General features: G+C 54.7%; 2 protein-coding genes and 1 pseudogene across 4 annotated transcripts in view; 1 reads left to right on the top strand and 2 right to left on the bottom strand.

Annotated features, from left to right (window-relative positions):
- DRC4 (dynein regulatory complex subunit 4) overlaps positions 1 to 22,278 on the bottom strand; it is a 62,150-nt gene that overhangs the window by 22,581 nt on the left and 17,291 nt on the right. The gene's annotated exons all lie outside the window — the stretch shown is intronic.
- On the top strand, positions 6,080 to 9,326 carry DBNDD1 (dysbindin domain containing 1). The gene is made up of 3 exons (XM_077754162.1): positions 6,080 to 6,369; positions 6,719 to 6,859; positions 7,778 to 9,326. The coding sequence occupies exons 1-3, from the start codon at positions 6,225 to 6,227 to the stop codon at positions 7,933 to 7,935; spliced, it is 444 nt and encodes a 147-aa protein (XP_077610288.1). The 5' UTR covers positions 6,080 to 6,224; the 3' UTR covers positions 7,936 to 9,326.
- LOC144223421 (mitochondrial inner membrane m-AAA protease component AFG3L1-like) lies at positions 11,209 to 22,237 on the bottom strand (annotated as a pseudogene).

The raw sequence follows: 22,278 nt of genomic DNA, 5'->3' as shown, positions 1-22,278 counted from the left end.
CACACAGCCTCCCCGCCCCCTTGCCCTCTGCGCTTCAGGCCCCCGCAGCCTCCGGAGCGCTCCTGGGTGCTTGGCCCAGAGTTTCGTGCTGAACCCCATCCCGGCAGAGCCGGGGTTCTGGGAGTCAGGGCATGGGGCGTGTCTGGGCCGTAGTTTGGGGTCCGGCTCGGCGAGGCGCTAGGGTCGCCGCCGCCCCCCTGGGCCGCGCATCCGCTTTGTTCGTCCAAGTCGCTATTCACGCGGGGCTGGGGCAGGGAGGCCGCCTCTGGGATCCTGCAGGGCACCGCGCCCGGCTAGGGCCTGGGGGAGGGGTGGCAGGGCACCTGGCACGGCCTTCGGGGGGAGCCTGCCCCCAGGCTTGCAGGGGTCGTCGGCCTGGGGGAGGCCCGGGGGCGCTCACCTCTGGGAGGGCAGGTGTGCACGGAGACAGAGCCCGGAAGCCTCTGTCGGCTCTCGGTGACTCTGGCGTTTGAGATTCTAGCAAGGTCTCCCCTCGGGGAGTCTGGCAGGGTGGCAGCTGGTAATGAGAGGAAAACTCTAGGAACCCCATTTCAGAGCCCTTTCAGGAAGAGTGTTCGGCCGCCCTCAGCGCCTCCACCGGCGCGGCCCGGCCCCAGATGCATCGTGGGTTTGCTGGAGGTCCCATCCCAGGGAGCTACTCTTGACAGCACAGCGACCTGTGGAGGGACACCAGCCACGTCAGCGACCGCATCTGGAGCCCAAAGGGACGGCCCGGGAGGGGTGGGGGGTGCCCTGAAGCGGCGCGCCCACCCACTGCTGTCTGCAGTCTGCTTTGGGCCGACAGCTGTCTGGAGGACCTCGCTGTCTGGAGGACCTCGTCACCCTCCCTGCAGGCGCCACCAGACACACCCAGAGCCGGTGGGTGTGGGTTTTCTTTGTTTTGTCATTTGTGGGAGGAATCCACCTTTTTCTTGCCGTTGACATTACCCGAACCCAGGACTCCCCAGCGGCAGCTTTGAGGGGATGTGAAGGCAAAGGTGAGGGCTGGGGGCACAGAACTCTAAGATGCAGGCCGAGCAGCTTGGCCTTCGGTGTCCACGCTCACTTCTGTCAGTGGGGACAGTCTCCCTTCCCATGCAGGGCGTGGGAGCCTGAGTGAGATAACGAGGGAAGGTGCTTGAGAGACGGGCTTTATGATTTCAGTTTCTGAATCTCACTTATTCAGTGCACAAACACGTATCTACCAGGTGCCTACTCTGTGCAGGAGTTGGGGTGGGAACACAGAGGACAGAAGGGGCCACACTGACTGGGCTCATACCCCTGTTACCTAGCAGCCATTTCCTGCCTACACAGTGGCCTGCTGATCTCCATTCTACGGGATTTCATGAGGTCATGTCATCTCTCAGTTCACTGACTCCTGAAAACTTTATTTTGGAGCATGTGGGACACACAAAAAAGTAGAACAGTGCGGTAAAGCTGTGTGCCACCTCCCAACCCGCTCTACCGGACCACCACCATCCTCCCTTCAGGAGAAATTTGTAGCCAATCTGGACATTTGATTTCATCTCTATTTCTGAAAGTATCTCTAAAAGATAATGTCTTCACGGAGCATAATGAAGATCCCATTTTTGCACCTAAAAGAATTAACAATTTGTGTTTTTTTTAATGTTCATTTATTTTGAGAGAGAGAGACAGAAAGACAAAGAGAAAGAGTGGGAGCATGAGGGAAGATGCAGAGAGAGGGAGGGAGAGAATCCCAAGCAGGCTCCACGCTGTCAGTGCAGAGCCCAACGTGGGGCTCAAACTCACAAACCGTTAGATCATGACCTGAGCAGAAATCAAGTCAGATGCTTAACCGACTAAGCCACCCAGGCGCCCCAACAATAGTTCCTTAATATCAAAGTGTGCAGACATGGAAATGAGAAAGGAGGCAGTGCACTTCTGGAGGGCCCCAGTTGGGGAAAGCAAGGTTGTGAGCCCACCGAACTCCAAGTCAGTCTGAACAGCTGCAGGGAGAGGCCGTGGCCCTGGCTCAAGAGGCTGAGCCTTGGCAGACCCATCCAGCATCCTCAGAGCCCAAGGACAAGGAGCTAGGGAAATGGGGTATGAGTGCCCTCCCACCTCTGGGACCATCTCCCCCTCCCCACTGCAATTTTGTCATATATATTCATTCATTCGCTTCATTAATTTGTTCATCAGTTTGTGCAGCACACCTCCTCAGTGCTTAGGGCAAGACCCAGGGCACACAGCAGGGAATTTGAGATTTGGGCCAAGTTCTCACACAAATGAACTGGAAAATAGGTCAGCAGCATAGCACAAGGTAACCCTATCATACCCACTCACATCAGCAACCAGTGCTGGGGGCAGGACTGTGGTAACCCACCTGCAGAGCCCACGGGGCCCTGGCTCGCTGTCTGCACAGGTCAGAACAGCAGTGGCCCCTGCAGGGGCTTAACGGGGGCTGCACTGAGCTGAGAGTCTCAGTGTTGCGACCCCACACCCTGGCCCCAGGTGACCCAGGGGCTGCTGAGCCCCCCCAGCTAGCCGCTTGGCCTGGCCACCAAGCACACCTGCCTCGTGCCTGTGGCCACCCGGTTCACACCCTGGGAAGAGCTGTGGGTCTCCTCCATGGAGCGGTGGTCCCTAGCACAGCTACTCAGTAACTGTGGTGGGCTCTTGGGCTGGCTCGTGCATTCATCAAACATTTATGGTGGACCTACTGTGTGTCAGGACCAAGCCTAGGTCCTAGAAGTCACCCTTCTCTTACCCACTCCCAGGCTCCGAGCCCGGTGCATAGTAGGTGCACAGCAATTGTTAGTGGATGTCTGGAGTCCTCCTGTATTAGCCCTTCAATTCCAGCTAAGATCAACCTTTGTTTCCATGAAGATTTAAAAATTTTAAGTAATCTCTACACCAAAGCGGGGCTCAAACTCACAACCCCGAGACCAAGTGTCCTATGCTCTACTTACTGAGTCAGCCAGACACCCTTGAGGGCTTCTTTTGAGGTATAATTCACAGATCGCAAAATTCATGCTTTTAAAGCATGCAGTTCAGTGCTTTCAGTATATTCACAAAGTCGTGCGACTATCACCATCATCTAATTTTAGAATATCTTCAGNGGGGACTAGGTGGCTCAGTTAAGTGTCCAACCTGGGCTCCAGCCATGATCCTGCATGATTTCGCGGTTCGTGAGTTTGAGCCCCATACTGAGCTTTGTGCTGGCAGCGCAGAGCCTGCTTGGGGTTCGCGCTCTCTCCTCTCTCTGCCCTCCCCAGCTTGTGCTTTTTCTCTCTCAAAATAAATTTCAAAAGCAACCCCTTACCCACTAGTTCTCTCCCCATTCCACATACACCCCAGCTCCCGGAAACCACCATCTACTTTCCTATTTTAAAAAATTTTTGTTTTTATTTTTTTTATGTTTATTCTTGAGAGAGTGAGTGAGCATGAGCAGGGGAGGAGCGGAACGAGAGGCGCACAGGATATGAGCCGTCAGCACAGAGCCCTACCTGGGACTCGAACTCACAAGCCGTGAGATCATGACCTGAGCCGAAGTCAGACGCTTAACTGACAGCCACTCTGGTGCCCCTAAACCTTTTTGTTTTTAATGTTTGAGAGGCAGAGAGGAGAAAGAATTCCAAGCAGGCTCTGCGCTGTCCATGCAGAGCTCTGTGAGGGGCAAGAACTCAAGAACTGTGAGACCATGACCTGTGCCAAAATCAAGAGTCGGACGCTACACCGACTGACTAATCTACTTTACTATCTTTTATGGATTTGCCTGTTCTGGACAATTCATATAAACATTACCATAATGCACGCACGGCCTTTTGGGACTAGCTTCTTGCACCTACCCCAGTGCTGAGGTTCATCCATGTTGTGCTTTCCTTCTTTTTTACAGCTGAGTAATATCCCATCGTGTGAATGGACCACCTTTTGCTTACCCATCATCTACTGACGGACATTTGGGTTTGACACCACTTTTGACTGTTGTAATACTTCAGTGAACATTTGTGTGCAGGTGTGGATGTGTGCTTTCAATTATCACGGTTATAAGCATAGGAATGAAGCTTCGGGGTCGTGTGGTGACTCTATACATAACAGTCTGAGGAGCCACTGTAGGCTGTTTTCCACAATGGCTATGCCACGTACATGCCAGGATCAATCCTGCTCTTTCCAAGGGGCCCAGAACCTTCTCTGTCCCTGGCATCTTCCACCCTGGCACTTTGACTCTTAATCTCCATTACATTCTTCCACACAAAAGATCAGTGTCCTTGATGGCAAAAGTTGCATCTTCTGCTTTTTCTTCCCACCTGCCCCCCGCCCCCCGCCCGCTTTGACACAGGCCAGGGACCAGGGTTTACAGAGTACAAACCAGACCAACTGCCAAGAAGACATGGAAAGGAATAAAAAACTGGACTTGATGACTTCAACATTCAGGGCTACCAGTTTCTGTTTGGTGGAGTCCAAACCATCAACCACAGACGCTGTTATTTCAGGGATGTTGAAATGTGTCAAAATGTGCTCCTCGCAGTCAGTACAGCAGGCTAGGCTGTCCGAGGCCCCTGGACCCCAGCATCTGTAATGATGCTTGTCCCCCACCTCATCCTGTCTCAGCACCCGGAGACTTCATCCTTCCCACCTGGCCTGCATCTCAGCTCAAAACCCTTCAGCGGCTTCTCCCAGCTCACTCAGAGTAGCAGCCTAGGCCCTGATGACATCTGTGTGACGTGCCTCCCCTGTCACCATGGGCCACGTGTATGGAAGCATCTGAGTTAGGACAGCACACAGCAGCGCGACGTGAGCCCACCGATGCTCACACCCTGAGAGAGAGGGGCCGGGGCTCTCTAGTTCCCACCCCAAGGAAACAAAGCAGTGTCCCAGAGAGTAAAGGCTCCTTGAGGACCCTTGACAGGGATTCTCTAATGACTGGTCAGAGGTGCGAGGCAGAGGTCTCTGCTCCCCCAGCTCAGAGCAGGGTCTGAATCACACCTCTTGTGCCATCTTGGCAGGAAGGTGTCCTTGCTGGGCCATGTGGCCCAGGACACTGGTGGATGTAACTGTATCCTCCGAGGACGCTTAGAAGCCACAATCCAAATGTGTCAGAGAGGTGAAAGCCAGATCCCCTGAGCCACTATCCAGCCCGAAGCCCCACGTGATGACACAGCACGGGCAGGGCCCCAGGCCCATACTTCCCAGGGAGGGTGGCGGCCTCCTCTCGGCAGGGTGTCACCCAGCCAGCCCTACAGTTGTGAGTGGATGGCACGCTCTTCCCACTCAGCTGGAGCCCCTCTGGACCCACGGGAGCGGCTGGGCGGCGTCCAGGCTGCTGACCACACTGTTGGGGAGGACAGGCCCGTCCCTCCCAGGCAGCTGTTGGCACTGGCTGCCCGACTGGACCCCCCAAGGTGTGACATCAGGGCAGATGCTCCTGTAGCTCGTGCGTCCCCAGCTCTACGTTGGGCACGTGGGACAGGCACGGGGCACTGCCGAGGGGAGGAGGGCGTCTGCTCACTCTCTCGGGGCCACAGGAGGGACATGGAGGGACCAAGGGTCCAGCTCCCTCAAGGGAAGTGCCCGACAGGGTCTCTGGGTGAGTTCAGGGAGGGACCAGGTCAGGCCGCAGGAAGGGGAGACGGGTGGGCCCTGGAACATTTTGGAGAGGCTGGTAAGAGGTATAGATGGAGGGATGTGAGCTAAGAAGGTGCTGGGCGGAGCAACAGAAGGGTGCAGTTGGTGCGTCTATGGGGCACGGATCCCATCTCTGAGTGGCACAGTCTCTACCAAGCAGATTGCCCATGGGGCCTCCGTTCTCATCTGAGAGAAAAAAATCATCAAATATAAAACACAAGGAATTACATCTTTAAAAAAAACCAAAACCCTGCAAACCTGGAGGAACACTCCCCAGTCTCTTACTATGAAAATACATTACTTAGCATTCAAACACGACAGCCTAGGATTTTAAGTCCGTCCACAGAGGGCAGGCAGGCCAGCAGGGGTCATTCGGGATCAGAGGGACCCAAAAGGCAAGGAAATGCAAGAGTGACTACTGGACCCTTGGCTGGACCTAAAAGTAGAGACGGATGGTGGTGTTGGGCACCACCACAGGAGGCTACCACCCAGTGGCCCTTGTCTGGCATCCCGGCCCAAGGCTACCCCAGCCCACCCTGCTCACTGCCCAGGGCCTCAAGGAGGGCCCAGTGAGCCAGGCACCCAGATCTTCCCCGCCCTCCTCTCTCCTCCCAGGTAACACCGTCTTTGTTGCAGAAATGGTTAAGGAGGCTGAGGTGCCACAGGCAGCCCTGGGCACCCTGGCCCACGGGACAGGAGACGGCTGCAGCTCGCCCACGGCCGAGGACGAGGTGGGCGTCCCCACACCGGCACCGGGGCTCCTGCAGGTCACAGAGAGGAGGCGTGAGTACAGCTGACCTGCCCAGCACGTGTTCCACGTGGACGTGAGCCCCCTGGGAAATGGAGGGCAGGGTCCCATCCCGTCCCAACAGCACCCCAGCTGTGTCTGGGGCGGTGGTGGTGGTGGAGCTGAGCTATGCAGCTCTGGCTCTGTGGGCCTTGGCCGTACCATCTGCAAAATGGGAGACCCGGGAAGGCATTTAGTGTTGAGCATGTGGAGCAGGTGGGGGTCTGGGTCTGCCCGGCCATATGGGGGCTTCACCCCAGAGCTCTTGTTCTTCCCTGAGGCTCCTGGAGGGCCGTGGGTGGACAGACTGTGCCCATGACGAGCCATCCCCTGCCGGCCCCGCAGAGCCCCTGAGCAGTGTCTCCTCCCTGGAGGTGCACTTTGACCTCCTGGACCTCACCGAGCTGACGGACATGTCCGACCAGGAGCTGGCTGAGGTCTTCGCGGACTCGGACGACGAGAGCCTGGCCAGCGAGTCGCCAGCAGGTGGGCTGACGTTGGGGTGCAGTGTGTGGTGCGGGGCAGTCCTGGGGCCCGAGCCAACCAAACGCAGCTCTCCTCAAACCCCTATCTTGGAAAATAACTGTTTCCCACATATGTGTCAAAATCAGTATTGGTCACTGTACCACTTCATTCAGTATTCTTGCAATTTATTATTCTTTTTAGTAACCTCTATCCCCAACGTCGGGCTTGAACTCATGACCCCGATATCGAGAATCGCATGCTCCTCCAACTAAGCCAACCAGACACCCCAATATTTTTGCACTTTACATGTCTATCTGCCCAACTTGAAGGAATTTTCCTCCTGTTTTCCTCAATTCTCCTTTCCAAATCCCTACAAAACGCCAAAGCCACAGTCCTATCAAAAGTAAGATTTACTAAATGCGAATTTAATCAGTCACGAGTTAGGCCAGGCCAAGCAGGGTGGCCTTCATCAACCCTGGCACCACGGCTCAGCCCTTAGTTTCCCCTTCGGTTCCCAGGAAGTGTTACCCTCAGCCCAAGACCTTCAGGGCCCCAGTGACGGCCACACGGCCAGTGCGGGAATGGGGACCCGGGGACCTTCTCCTCTCCGGTCACGCCTCATGCAGGCAGGGGGTGGAATGGGTGGGCTCAGACCCCAGCCCTGTACAGCCTGCACCCTGGGAGGAGCTGAGGGACCTTCTTGATGCTGTGGGCCGGGTTCACACCCAGGGCGGAGTCTCAGCTGCACAGAGACCCTCTGCTTGTGAGCTCACACAAGCCCTTGCCCGTGCCACCCAGGTCTGCAGTGCTGGGGGCCTGGTATCTGTGTTTTGTAAGCACCCAGGGGACCCCAGTGTGCAGCCAGACCCCACGGGAGAGGCACGCACGGGGCCCAGCCCGTTAGCCGTAGGAGTGACCTGACCCCCATGTTCCCATCAGGCCTGCACCCACTGCCCCGGTCTGGTTGTCTGCGCTCTCCCTCCTGGACGCGAACCAGGGCTGAGCAGAACCGCGAGAAGCAGCCACTTGGTGACCAGGAGCGCCAGCCGGCAATTGTGGACACGTTTCTCACCGTGGAGAGGCCGAAGGAGGACTAGGCCAGCTGGCCCCAGGGCCAAGGCAGGGCAAATCCGGACAATTCTGACCCCATGGACACTGCCCACTCCGTGTGGCTCTGGGTCAGGTTCTCGGGGTGCCCCAGCACAAGCACAGCCCAATGGCCTTACATCCCCCTCCGTCCCAGTCCCTGGGTCTTGGACAACAATGGCTGATGACGAGGCAGGAGTGGCCTTGGCCTTTTGGAAACTTCTGTCTGCAGGACAGGTGCTCTCACCTGCCACAAGAGTCCCGAGGGGGTGTGGGGTGAGGGGGACCTAAGTTGGAGACAGCTCCTCTGCAAACCCTAGGGCCTCAGGGTTCTGGTCTGGGAATGGCCGCACCATGCGCCAGCCCTGCTCTCCGGCCGCACTGTTCTCCAGCCAAGTATGTGGGTGGGGGGCCACCTTCACCGCAATCCCACCCTCTTCAGGCCACCCAGGGAGCACTGTTGGCACCAGGGCCCCCCCTCAGGCCCTAAGACCCTGCTGGTCTCGGTCCCTGTGTGACAGCTGAGCCTGCTCTCCGCGGTTCGTAATACCAAGTACGGCACAGCCGCCTCAGACTGTGGGCGGGTGGGGCGTGCCCGTGCCGAGGACACATCCCCACAGGCACGCACAGGCCAGTACCCGTGCCCCTGCTTGGCGTCCTGGCCTGGGGTCAAGACGCCCGAGGGGGCCTGGGAATATGAGGGGACCCTGGCACAACCCTCAGCCCCCAACTTAAGGGCGCCAGGCTTAGCTCTCCTAGTGCTGCTTTTTATGAGTTAAGGGATGAAACAGGCTTCTGGCCTGACAGCAAATCCAAGAACGATTTTACAGTAAATACGGAAGTTTGCTTCTGGTCCCCAGGCCAACCTGCCCTGACCCATTCCCCAGTGAAACGTTCCTACAGGGGAGGACCTGCCCTTCCACAGAAGCCCCGGGCGTGCCCTGGGCCCACTGTGCACAGCTAGAGGCAAGTTCCCCTCTGAGAACACAGGCGAGGAAAACCAACTCAAAGGATGTTTGCCAGGCACCACCGGGAGGCTCACTTAAACACAAATCCCGTAAGGGCAGCTGCATGCCCCCCCCCCCAATCCCCCAAGGGTCTCCCTCCTCGATCCCCAGCCTTCCTGCTATGGCATCTGCAGAGCTTATTTACAAACATTGGGATTAAAATCTCACCTCTTCCTAAGGCCCAATCAGTGTCTCTTCCTTTCTAGGTGACACCAGAGCTCAGAAGTGGGTGTTGGGGGGGGAGGGTTGGGGTGGGGGCTGCTGGAGCAGCAGAATTGCTCCGGGCTTTCTCCAGCTGAAGCCGCTGGGGGCTCCTCTGTGCTGTACTCTGAGCTGGTTATTTGGGTCACATCTCAGGAACAAGTGCCCTGGATTTCTAGGCCTTAGGAAGTGAAGATCCCCTCCTGCGCACGCCCACGCCCAGGTCCAGGCCGGAAGAGGCACAAAGTGCTCCCTGAGAAGTCTTCTGAGCCCAGGCAGGTTCCCAGAACAGCAACTGGTCACAAGCAGGCAGTCAGCAGGTTGGGCCTGTGAGGAGAAGGCCAAGGATAGGGCCAAGGCCCCAACCCTTCTGATCACCCATGAGACGAGGGACCCAGGAAACGGGCCCTGAGCCCCGTGCCAGGCAGTTCCTCCCGCTGGCCTCCCTGGAGGGAAGGCTGAGCCTCCCTGGTGGAAGATTCTAGGCCAGGTCTCCTCCCTCCCTGCGCCCAGGAACTGACTCAAAGCCCGTGTACTGTGTGGCCAGGTGGCCCAAACAGAGCAAGGGGGTGAAGGAAAGAGCTGAGGAGACTCCAGAGGCAGTGGGCACAAAGGTATCCAAGATAAAAACGAGCAGGGGTCAGGATTCACCCAGGTGTGCCAAGGGCATGAGCCAGAGGGAGGCTGTGCTAAGCCTCAGAGTGGACGAGTGCCCAGGTTCTGGACACCACGGGGCTTTCATGGGGTTGAGGAGAGCACCTCCCACCTCCATCACAGGGAGCCCCAAAGCAGGACCTCGGCAGGTCCCCACGCAGCTCAGCTAATGAAGGCTGAGTTTATTGGAGACTTCATTACACGGTGAGCTCTGGAGAAGTAAAAAATTCAATGATGGCATATTTTACAAACAACAATAATAGAAAGTGCTTGTACCAACTTGGAAATTCTATTTTTGAAGCAAACAGAACAAATGATTTGGAAATCTTTAAATCAAATCCTGGCACCTGGCCTTGACCAAGCCGAGAACAAAGGTCATGCGGGGCGAGTGGAGCCACCCCCCCCATCCCCCAGGGTGCCCTGAGCAACAGCTGGGAAGAGCACAGAGGTGTCACGGGATCCCAGACCTTCACCCACCCACCAAGAGGCAGCTGCTGACACCCCTTTAGTGTCGTGATACTAAGGATTCTGGGAGGCAAGCAGGGACACGGCCCCTGAACCCCAGGCTTCTAGTCCTGACCCCAGCTCCCTGGGCTGGGCCCCTGCCATACTCTCAGACCAACCAGACAACCTAAGGCAAGAGAGGCCTAGAACTCACAGCCCAGAACTGGCCTTCCTCTCACGTGGCAGCTGCCCAAACGCCAGGAAGAGGGTTCCCAGGGGCAGCGACAGACAGCCCACAGGTTCCCCGCTCAGGCCAGACCCTCCCTCTCTGTGGTTCTAAGGAAAGGGGGTTACAGGGAACACAGCCAGCTGGAGAAGGGAACCAAATCCAGACACACCCTGGTTAAGATGCCCACCCTGAGAATGGGTGCTGGCCGCGGCTGAGAGACTGCCTCCCGCAAGCAAGAGCAGCACCCAGGTGCTGGGGGCGGGGTGGGGGCGCTTCAGGGCCCCCAGGGCTCCCCTACCCTCCCCCCACCCACACACCTGTGGGAAGTGTTGAGTTTCCTCTAGAATCACTGACAGGCCTTCCACCAACTCAAACAGCTGTTCTAAAAACCTTACACTTTCCCTTGATAACTGGCTTATATTTCCCTTAATTCTGCCACTTCACTAAATCTTGAGAATTTCTGAAACTGAGCCAAAAGCCTCCGCTCCTTGGAGCAATTAAGGAGACCAGCACTCACACCTGTCCCCCCGCAAATCCACCCATCGCCCACCTCCCTTCATGGGAGGCCCATGAAGGTCTAAACTCAAGGCTCCTCCAGGAAGCTACTTGCCTTCTGCTCCCCAGGGGGTGGGGGAGTTTTGGCTCACTGCCCGCCCCTCTGACTCAGGACCCCATCCTCTAGGTCTCCAAAGCACTCGTTTGGCCTTTTCATGTTTTAATGTGTTTTCCAGTGATTCTGGCAGCAGCTTTCAAAGCCAGGGCCCCCAGCTGGGCTCCTCCACGCAGTGCCTTGCGGTCCCCCGCCCCTGGCTCCAGCCCCTCAGCCCCGCAGGAAGGGAGTGTCCTCCTCCAGGCTGCGGATGCCTTTCACAGACTCCTTGCAGGTGGGCTTCTCGGCAAAGGGCCAGCGCCCCAGCACCTCCACCATGTCTGCCTTCTCCAGCACCTCTTTCTCCAGCANGCCCCAAGCCGGGGCCCACCGCACTCGCCCCGTCCGCCTGCTCTCGGCAGCAGGCCAGCGAGCGGGTCCAGGATCTGCTCTCGGGCGAACTGGATGAGGCGTCGCACCGCCTCCTCAATGAGCTGGGCAGTGGCCTCACTATACGGCTTCTCCACCAGCATCTCACCTTGTCGGGGAAAGTCAAAGGACACCTGGCCCAGCCCAGCTTTTCAGTCATCCCAAACTGCACCATCTGGAAGGAGCTGGGCGTGAGCCTGGCTGGACACGACCATGCAGAGCCATGCCACTGGAGTCGCTGCCCTCTACCTGAGCGTAGGCGCTCTGGGTGACCTTCCTCAAGTCATCCTGGGCCCCCGTGGGGATTCCCCTTCTCCCCGCCCCACCCCCGGCCAAAAAACAGCTGCTCTGCCACCCTGCCCCCACTCCTCAGCACCGTGCACATGTGGTCAAAGAGCTGCTGCCGAGTGTACAGGCGCTGCTCCCTGGGCAAGTACTGGGCACGGAGAGCCCCTTCCCCGGGGGGATGACTGACACCGTAAGACACAGGCAGGCGGTGCCCTGGCCACTCCCCATGCAGACCTCCTGCCCCACCCAGGTCCCACCCCAGACCAACTGGAGGAAAGGAGAGTCTTGGGCCCCACCCAGGATCAGGCAGGTCGGGGTGGGGTCACCCTGCAGATTAACATGGAAACAGTCTCCACCCTACCCGTCCCAAAGAAGCTCTAGAAGAGCCAGGTCCAAGGCTTGGAAGTAAGACACCTCTTGGGTGCCGGTGGCTGATGCCCAGACTCCCCCTGGGACCAACACCCTACTCTGCTATCCACTCCCAGGGAAGCTTTTGGACCAAATTCTAGAAGAAGTCCTAAAAAGTAAAAGTGCTGCCACTGTGAAATGTACTCTGCCCGCACGACCACAGGCCACACAAAGCCACGGGGGGTAAGGGACACACCCAGGCCTGGATGCTGAGGGCTGAGGGCCCAACCTTCAGCAAAGGGTCCGCGTGCTCCAGCAGCCAGCCTCCCACTGCGCGCACAGCCCCGGTCGCCCTCCTGCTGGGCTGCGGGACCTGTGTCTTCTTCTCAAGGCCTACACGTCACACTTCCTGGCCTGTGAGAGGCAGAGGACAAACGGACGTCTGGAAGGGGGCGCCAAATCCCCACCCTCCACTCAAGGAACGCTGCGGCCTGGCCAGAGCCTCTTCTCAGCAAGTACAGGTTCGCAGCGCGCGCGCGCACACACACACACACACACACACACACACGCGCGCACGCACGGCTCTGGCCCAGTGGGGTTCCTGTCCCTCCGCACCAGACACTGGGCTGCCTTCTGCTCTGCAGAAACCCTCCTCCCCGCCGCTGAAGAATGCGTCCCTCTGCACACAGCAGACTGCTTTAGGAGGCCCATTTTCTTTTTCCTTAGTTTATTGTCAAGCTGGTTTCCATACAACATCTAGTGCTCATCCCTGCAAGTGCGCTCCTCCGTGCCCATCACCCCCCTTCCCCTCTCCGCCATCCCCAGCAGTCTTCAGTTTGTTCTCGGCATTCAAGAGTCTCTCGTGATTTGCCTCCCTCCCTCTCCCCAACTATTTTTCCCCTGCTCCTCCCCCATGGTCCTGGGAGGCCCATTTTCAGCCAACGTGATTAGCTCCGCTCTGTGGCTCACTAAGGGACACAGGAAGCACGGAGACAAGGCGTGGCTCCCAACGCCTCCCACGCCCGAGCTGACAGGCAGTCAGCAGTACAGAGCAAAGGCAGCGGCTCTCGCCAGAGACAACTCTCCAGAAGCTCCCCAGCACTGCACACTTCCCCGCACACGCCATGCTTCAGGGAGAACAGAGCAGCATGGCCCGCCTGCCGCTGGCTCTCACAGCTGTGGGGCCGGTCACGCAGGCAGGGCAGCCGCTGGCGACCTGGGCGCCTCCCTGATCTCCGTCCCTGGGAAGGCAGTCCGGAGACCCTTACCCGCGGACTGCAGGTCCCCGAGGTGCTAGGCTGAAGCCAGGAGGCGGGACAAACATCACCCGCACTGAACCACGCACACCAGCACCCACGTTCAGAGGGCTGTCCTTGTGGCTTCCGTGAGGGGGCTCTTGGGGAACCCCCTCCTCTGGTCTTCAATTAGCACCCAGACCAGGGCCTGGTCCACTGCCCTGCAGGCGCCACCTCTCTGAGAGCTTACGTGTAGCTCTAGACGGAGCATGAAGGCTGCTGGCAGATTCCCAAGTGCCAGTTTTGGGTTTGGGAAACTGTCTGTGGATCCTGTGCACCGAAGTAAAGCTGGGGCCCCAGGGTGAGCCTGTGGAAGATCAGAGCCGGAAGGCCCCCACCTCTCCAAGGGCTCTTTAGCTCACCTCTGGTGACCCTCTGTTCAAAGTGCTTCTCCTGAACCCAAAGACGCAAGTGGCGGGAGGCAACCGGGCCGCTTTCTGGCAGACAGGAAAACGTCAGGACCTGCCCCGGGAAACGAGACACTGTGGTCACAAGTGGCCGGGACTGTGTATTTCAGAAGCTCCACGACAGAGACCACAGACAAACCAGGGAGCAGCTTTGTCAGTCACCACTGACTTGGGCTAGTTTTTTGGTTAAGCAACTTATCTCGGTATAACTGAGTCAACACTGAACCCACCCATCTGAAGAGTGTACCTCAAAGACTTCTAATAAATGTACCAGGTCGTAGGGTCCCTGCCCAGGTTCAGACACTCCCATCATCTGTGTAAGACACCCTGTGGCTGACGTGCCCACCTCAGCCAACCACGTGTGCTACTTTCTGTCTCTGTGGATCTGTTATGGACATCTCATATAAATCCAAGCACACGGCACACAGCCTTTTGTGTTTGGCTGCTTTCACCTGGCATAATATTTAGAGGTTCATCCCTATTGTAACATGTATCAGTAATTCTTTTTACGGCTGAATCATACCCCATTAAACATACACACCTTTTGTTTATTCAATCCTGCACTGAAGGACAATTGAGGTTTCTACCTTTTGGCTACTGTGAGTAACACTGCTGTGAACATTCACGTACAAGTCTTTGTGTGGACAGGTTTTCAATTCTCCGGGGCAGATACCTACGCGTGGAGCTGTTGGGTCATACGAGAACTTTGTATTTCACTTTCTGAAGAACAACCAAACTGACTCCCACAGCCCAATTTACACTCCCATCAGCAACCCTATTAGGGGTCCTGTACGTCTATACCCCAGCCAACTCTTGTCTTTAGTAGCCATCCTGCGGGTGTGAAGTACTACCTCATTTGGTTTGCATTTTCTTAATGAATCAGGGCCCTCAGCATTTTTTAATGTGCTTTTTGGTTGTCGATCTTCTCTGGAAAAATGTCTTTTCTAACCCTCTGCCCATTTTTAGATTGAGTTATATGTTCTGGGTTCTAGACCCTTATCAGACACATGATTTCCAAAAATTTCCTTCTGTTTTCTACACTAACACTTGTCTTTTTATTCACTTAGTGTCCTTTGATACGCAAAAGATTTCAATTTTTCTTAAGTCCGATTTATTTTTTCACGGGTTGCTTATCTTGCTTCTGGTGTCATATTTAAGGAACCACTGCTGAGTCCAGAGTCATGAAGATCTGGTTTCCCATGTTTTCTTCTAAGACCTTTATCGTTTTAGCTCAAATTCAGGTCTTTTGCCCAGTTTGAGTTAACTTTTCTATATCGTGAAGGGTCCAAACTCATTCTTTGGTCTGTGCATACCCACTGTCCCAGCACGCTGTTTTGGAAGAGACCGTCCTCCCACTGAATGGTCTTCACAACCTTGAGAGAAATCAACTGAGCACAGATGTACAGGCTGCGTCTGTACTTGTGACTTCTCTGTATGTCTGTCTGCCTCGTCAGTGCCATGTTGTGTTCACCGAGCTCTGTAGCAAGTTCTAAAATAGGGACATACGAGTCCTCCAACTCGGTCTCCTTTTATGAGACTGTTCTGGCTACGTGGGCACCTTGCAGTTCCATGTGAATTGTATGTATGTATGTATGTATGTATGTATGTATGTATTATTAATTTTTTAAGTAGGCTCCATACCCAGTGTGGAGCCCAACTCAGGGCTTCAACTCAGAACCCAGAGTCATCAAGACGTGAGCTGAGATCAAGAGTCAGACACTTAACCAACTGAGCTACCCAGGCACCCCTCCATGTGAACTTTAAGACCAGCTCTTCTGGGGCACCAGGGTGGCTCAGTCGGTTAAGCGTCCGACTTCAGCTCTGGTCATGATCTTACAGATCATAGGTTTGAGTCCCGCATCGGGCTCTGTGCTGACAGCTCAGAGCCTGGAGCCTGCTTTGGATTCTGCATCTCCTTCTCTCTCTGCCCCTCCTCCACTCGCACTGTCTCTTTCTATCTCAAAAGTAGATAACCATTAAAAATTTAAAAAAAAAAAAAAAAAGACCAACTCTTCCATGTCTGGCTTTTAATAACTATACAAAACCTCCCCTTCACCTTCACGTTGTCATTGTCACGATTTACAGCTTTCTACATTACATACCTATCAACAGAAGTTGTAATCATTGTCCTATGCACTTGTCTTTACCAGTACCAGTGTTCTTTTTTTTTTTTTTTTAATGTTTTTTATTTATTTTTGAGAGAGAGAGACAGCACGAGCAGGGGAGGGTCAGAGAGAGAAGCTTCAAGTTACTGGCTAGCGCCCTTTCATTTCAGCCTGGAAGACTCTCTTTAGCATTTCCTGTACAGTAAGTCTAAACATAATGAATTGCCTTAACTTTTCAGTATCTGGGAATGTCTTAATTTTCCCTTCTTTCTTGAAGGGCAGTTTGTCAGATGCAGAATTCTTTGTTAACAGTTTTGTCTTTTAGCACCTGTAACATGTCACCCCACTGCCTTCTGCCCTCCCGAGTTCATAATGAGAAATCAGCTGTCAAGTCTCCCTGAAGATCCTCTGTACATCGTACCCTTCCTCTCTTGCTGGTTTCAAAAATCTCTCTTTGGCTTTAACAGTTAGATTATAATGAGTTGCTGGATGGATCTTAGAATTTATCCCTACTTGAAATTCACTGAACATCTTGGGAACGTAGATTCACGCCTTTTATTCAATTTGGAAAGTTCTGACCCATTATTTCTTCATATATTCTCACTGCCCCTTTTCCTTTCCCCTCTCCCTCTGGGATGCCATCATATGCATGTTGATAGTGTCCCGTCTGGCCCTAGGTTCTCTACGTTTTCCACTCCTTTTTCTTTCTGCTCCTCAGACTGGGTAATGTCATTAGGCCTATCTCCAAGAAAGCCTTTTTGTCTTCTTCTGCTCACATCTGCTACTGAGCCCTCTAGTGAACTTTTCGTTTCAGTCACTGTACTTTTCTGCTCCAGAATTTCTATTTGGTTACTTCTTATAATTTCTATTTCCTAATATTCTCTTTGTTGAGACCCACAGTTCTCTGGTCCCCTTTGGCTCTATGGGCCTGCTCCTTTAAGACAACTGACGTTAGGTATTTTTCTAGTAACCCTAAGGTCTGTGCTACCTTGGGGACGGTTTCTGTCCATTTCTTTTTCCTGTGAATGAACCACACTTACTGTTTCTTTGCATACTTTGTAACTTTTTGTTGAATCATTAGCTAAGTTTTTTTTTTTTAATTTTTAAAAAATGTTTTTATTTACTTCTGAGAGAGAGAGAGGCAGCGTGAGCCGGGGAGGGTCAGAGAAAGAGGGAGATACAGAATCCAAAGCAGGCTCCAGGCTCTGAGCTGTCAGCACAGACCCCAACTCGGGGCTCGAACCCACGAACCATGAGATTATGATCTGAGCCGAAGTCAGACTCTTAACTGACGGAGCCTCCCAGGTGCCCCTAGCTAAGTTTTTAAATGCCCTTTTTTCATTTACTTTCATTCCTACATTATAGTGCAAAGAATGAGCAAAAACAGGAAAAGAGAACTCTACACGTTGGGTTCCCATGGAACATGCAGGTTTAAAAAGCCTGGGTCTCCCACACAGGGGTCTGAAGCACGCGTGGAGAGGGAGGCTCAAGAACCACGGAGCAACGTAGTTTGCGCTTCTTTTTGTGACTTTTGAAAATGTACCAACATTTTCTTCAATTCTTTTACTCCAAGAATTCCCACGTCCCCTTCTGTATGTGAGGAATGAGAGGCCATTCTCCGTCCCTGAGATGTCGACATTCACAAAGACCCGGGTGTGCCTCTTGGGGACAGAGGAATCCACGTGACCAGCCTGAGCGAGGAGGGCAGTTCGATCAGGCCGCCGCCACCAGACCCCCATGAGGCTGAGGCTAGTGAGTCCAAGGGCATCCTGCTGAGTCACCCCTGCTGATGGGCAGCCTCTAACATAAATCTGGGAAGACCAGAGTCGGGGAGGCTTATTCGAGTTTCTTAATTTTGGTGTGTAAGTGGACATGGGAGTCACAAGGGGAAAGAACAGGACGCACATTCTTTGCAGGAAACAGACCAGCCGGGCCGGGTGAGAATGACTCACTCATCACCCTGTGGCCACCAAACGCACACTCCTGTGTGTGACCCGACCCCAGCCCTCGGCCAGCATGGGGCAGAACACCAGGAGATGGCAGATGGCAGCGCCACAGGGGGAGGAGGCAAGGCTCCGTGGCAGATCACTCCAGGGGTGGTGGAGGCAGCGGCCAATGGCTCATCAGAGCAGTCACAGGAGTCCCTAGGCTTCCAAAGGGACTGATGACCTCAGGAGAAGGCCCGGGGGAAAAACCCTAAACTACCAGTGCTTAAACCAGCCCGGGAGGGAACCAAGTTTCCTAGTACAGGAGCTTGGGTTTTAATTACAAAGAAAACAGAAAAGCAAGGGAAGCTCCCAGGTTGGAAGCTCAAGCCCAAGACCATAAAATGCCGCACAGCTACTCGCTGTAGTGGGTCTGTGCTCAGACTGTAGGCAGGTCTCTGCAAGCCTAAACTGTATTAAACTAGAACTTCAGATGGGTACAAATCAGCTTTGGGGCTAATCATCTCTGAGGTCTCTGACGTCTCTCAACAAAGTCAAAGTTCCCAAGACAAAGGTGGGCACGTGCCAGGACTGGACAAGAGAAACCACCCACCAATCACATGACACCCCGAAGCGACAGCCCCGGCCCGGCCGACGCTCACCCGTGAAGCCCAAAGCGAGCACCACAAGCTTTCTTGCCAAGGCGTCCTTATGGAGGCTACCGCCCAGCTTCAGGGGGCACAGGCGGCCTCTGAAGATGGAGGATCTGCCTTTGATGCCAGGGCAGGGGCCTAACGGAGAGAGGCGCACGGCGACCTGGAGCAGGGCCACCTGTAGCCACTGTTAAAACTCTACAAGGACAGCCAGGGGCTAGGGCGCCTTCCCTGCGGGACCCGGGCTTCACAGTCGTCATGGGACCAGAGCCAGGGAGCGATGACAGAAGTATCCCAAAGGTCAGGTACAATTAGCACTTTTTTTTTTTTTAAGTTTATTTATTTGTTTTGAGAGAGAGACAGAGACAGTGTGGGGGGAGGGGCAGAGAGGGACAGAGAACCCCAAGCAGGCTTTGTGTGGACAGCACAAGGGACTCCAACTCAAAAACCAGGAGACTATGACCTGAGCTGAAACCAGGAGTCAGAGGCTAAACCAACGGAGCCACCCTGGTGCCCCTACAGGAAATACTTTCAAAATAATGCTGCTGATCGTGCTATCCGTGATACAACTAAAGAAAATCTGAAATGAACACTGTAATTCCTTTGGTCCTTGGAATGGCTCCCATTCAATGGGTAAAGTCAAGATACTGCACTGTTTTGGGGCAGTTGGGTGGCTCAGTTGCTTGGGGGTCCGACTTCGGCTCAGGTCATGATCTAATGGTTTGTGCGTTCAAGCCCCACGTCGGGCTCTGTGCTGACAGCTCAGAGCCTGGAGCCTGTTGCAGATTCTGTGTCTCCCTCTCTCTCTCTCTGACCCTCCCCTGTTTGTGCTGTCTCTCTTAGAAATAAATAAAACATTTTTAAAAATTAAAAAAAAAGATACTGCACTACTTCTTCATCAGTAATGAACTATTTAAAACTGGTGTTGCAATGATAGGGTTGTCATTTGTAGAAAGATCAAACTCATTCAACATCTCAAGCTATATATCAGAATAAAGCAAAGATGGGTCAGACATGTAAATGTAAAAAGAATAAGTCATGAACACGATAAAGATGCGTCCATAATATGGAAATAAGGAGAGATCCTTTTCTAACTATAATTCAAAATCCAGAAGTTGCAAGAGACACATCACAGTTAAAGTGTTGAAAGCAAAAGACAAAGAGGAAATCCTGAAGCAGCGACAGAAGATTCATCATCCAGAGGTAACAGCAATGTGACGGCTGGTGCCTGGCACTTCCTCAGAAGTAGTAAAATGAAAGCAGTGGAATAAAATATCCAAAGCAGTGAGAGAATACTAATTTTTAAAAGTCAAACAGGAATGCTATATCCAGCAAAACTATCATTAAAAAATCAGGGCAGGGGCGTCTGGGTGGCTCAGTCAGTCAAGTGTCCAACTTTGGCTCAGATCATGATCTCATGGTTCACGAGTTCAAGCCCCTCGTACACCCAGCTCTTGAATGCATTAAAGCGCCTTCCTCACTGTGCTACCTCTGACCTACAGCAAACCCGTCCCCAGGGCCATGACTGGAGAGTGAGCAAGGTGAGGACCACCCTGGGCATCGGGGCAAGTCCACACAGGACAGACGCGTTCTCACAAATGGAAAGGGCCCGGGGAGGATGCAAACCCAATTGTCAGAGTAAACGGTGAGGGTGAGCCCATCTCTTCTATCCCCTAAGTTTTTACAACACTGCACCAACACATATGAATCCGTCACTGCACTCCCACCTGCACGGACTGAACCACATCTATTACTTCCAAAAGTGGATCACTGGGGGACAGGAACTAGCAGCACCCAAGGGCATTCATGAGCCTCCACTTTTTCCAAATGTTAACATTAACTGCTGCAGAGCCCTGATCAAAAGGAATCGCCTCCAGGGCACCTGGGTGGCTCAGCCATTTAACAGTCCGACTCCGGAGTTTAGTTCTTAGTCTTCATCTCTCAAGGTGGGAAGTTCAACCCTTGAGTTCAGCTCTGGACTGGGCATAGAGCCTACTTAAAGAGAAAAAAACAAAACAAAACAGAAATCGCCTCCAAATACACAGGTAATGATCCAACCTAACTTTTAACACAAGGGCATGAAGACCCAAACCTGAGTGCCAAGTGCCTGGCACGTTCACCGATGTAAATGAGGCAGTCAAACCGGCTAGGACGCATCAGAGCCAGGCCAAGGACATCAGGGCGGGGGGTGCCAGCCAACACGACAACGTTGGTGGAGGAGCTGAACCCTGGACATGAGAAGCAAGCGAGGAGAGGGCTCTCGCCGGCGCCCACTGGGCAGGGCCGTGCTCCCAGAGGGCTCTCCTCCCTCTGTCCTGACAGCATGTCCTCTTTCGCACACCTGCTCATCTTTCCAGGGACACTGGCCCCCCGAGCAGCCCTGCACTGGCTCTGCTCTTCCTGTGCCCACTCCAAACGGACTACAGAGGCCATTCAGTGGGGCGGGCGCTCATGCCCAGGGCTGCCTGAGGGCCCCTCCCCCGGACAGGCAGGACACAAACAGCACCCCGCCAGCTCCGGTTCTCCCAGCCCCCAGTGCTCAGGCTGAGACACAGCCCCGTCAGAGAGTAACCAGACGTCCCCCAGCTAACTGGGATCCCCAGGACCCGGGCCCCAGGTGTGGACCTCCGTCGTGATTCACCACTCGTTCCTGACGGCCTGATACCACCTGATGCCATCTCCCAACCCCTGGGGAGTGAGGAGACTCTCCACTGTGTCAGCGCCTCAGCCACAACCCAAGATCTCCATCTATGCGGCCCCGAGGGGCTCATGGGGCCCAGGGAGCCGGAATGGTCAAGGGCAGGCAGGGCTGCAGAGAACAGGGGAGCCCCACAGAGAAAGTGGTGGTGTTCCCACCCTCTTTCCCCCTGAATGCTCTCTCCCATCAGCCCCTTGAGAGATCAGAACAGGGTACTGTTGGATACAAAGTATAACAAAGGCTTTTGGAACTGTGCAGAAAGAAGTTATTCTCTCAAGCTTTGGTTACAAGGTAGCCGTCAGCTGACCCCGGGACCTGAGGTTTGGGGAGGGGCTCCTGGTAAGAAGGGCTCCCTATGCCTAAACTATTTGTGCAAACACAACGGTGTTTTTGTGTGGTTTCGCTCACACCTGCCCTGCTCCTGGGAGGCTGGGACTTTGGTGCGAACAGGGCCCAGTGCCACAGGACCAGCCCCCACCGAAAACCTCGGTCAGCAACACACCCCTATGTCGTCGCAGCTCGACGCCAGGAAGGTGGGCGCCTCCTGCACCTCGTCAGGCAGCTGCAGCCAGCCTCCCCAGGCCCCGCTCCCCCGCACAGGTTCTGCTCCGTGTCTGTCACCAGGCACAGTCACAGCTACACGCGGGATCCTGGGAGTCCTCCTAACAATCACCAAACCAAGCGTACTCTCGGCCGCCCCAAAGTGAAGATGAAAACCTGCCGGGGGACCACTGAAAGCATCTGCAAACGTGAAAACTGCTATCACCATGTAGACATTTCCAGTGAAGCTTCAGGAGGCCTGAAAAGCCACCAGACACACTGAGCTGGAATCACTTTGCGGCAAAGTCCGAACTGCAGAAAGGAGGGAGATTTTGGTGCATGGGGTGGGCTCAGCACTCGTGAGATTCTGGGTCAGAGAGGGCAGCAGGAGAGAGGCCCCACCCGCACCATCCTGCGGGCACCGAGCTGCACTAGGAGGGGTGGAGGGAGCCCTCCTCTCCTGCCTGCTCCACCGCCCAGGAGGGCCTCACCTCTCCTCATGTCACCCCCACAGCCCCGCTAAGCCCCCCTGCTGGTCGGGA

The sequence above is a fragment of the Crocuta crocuta genome, unplaced genomic scaffold, assembly GCF_008692635.1.
Source record: "Crocuta crocuta isolate KB4526 unplaced genomic scaffold, BGI_CrCroc_1.0 scaffold61, whole genome shotgun sequence".
Taxonomy (NCBI): domain Eukaryota; kingdom Metazoa; phylum Chordata; class Mammalia; order Carnivora; family Hyaenidae; genus Crocuta; species Crocuta crocuta.
This window is presented reverse-complemented; position numbering and strand designations above follow the sequence as displayed.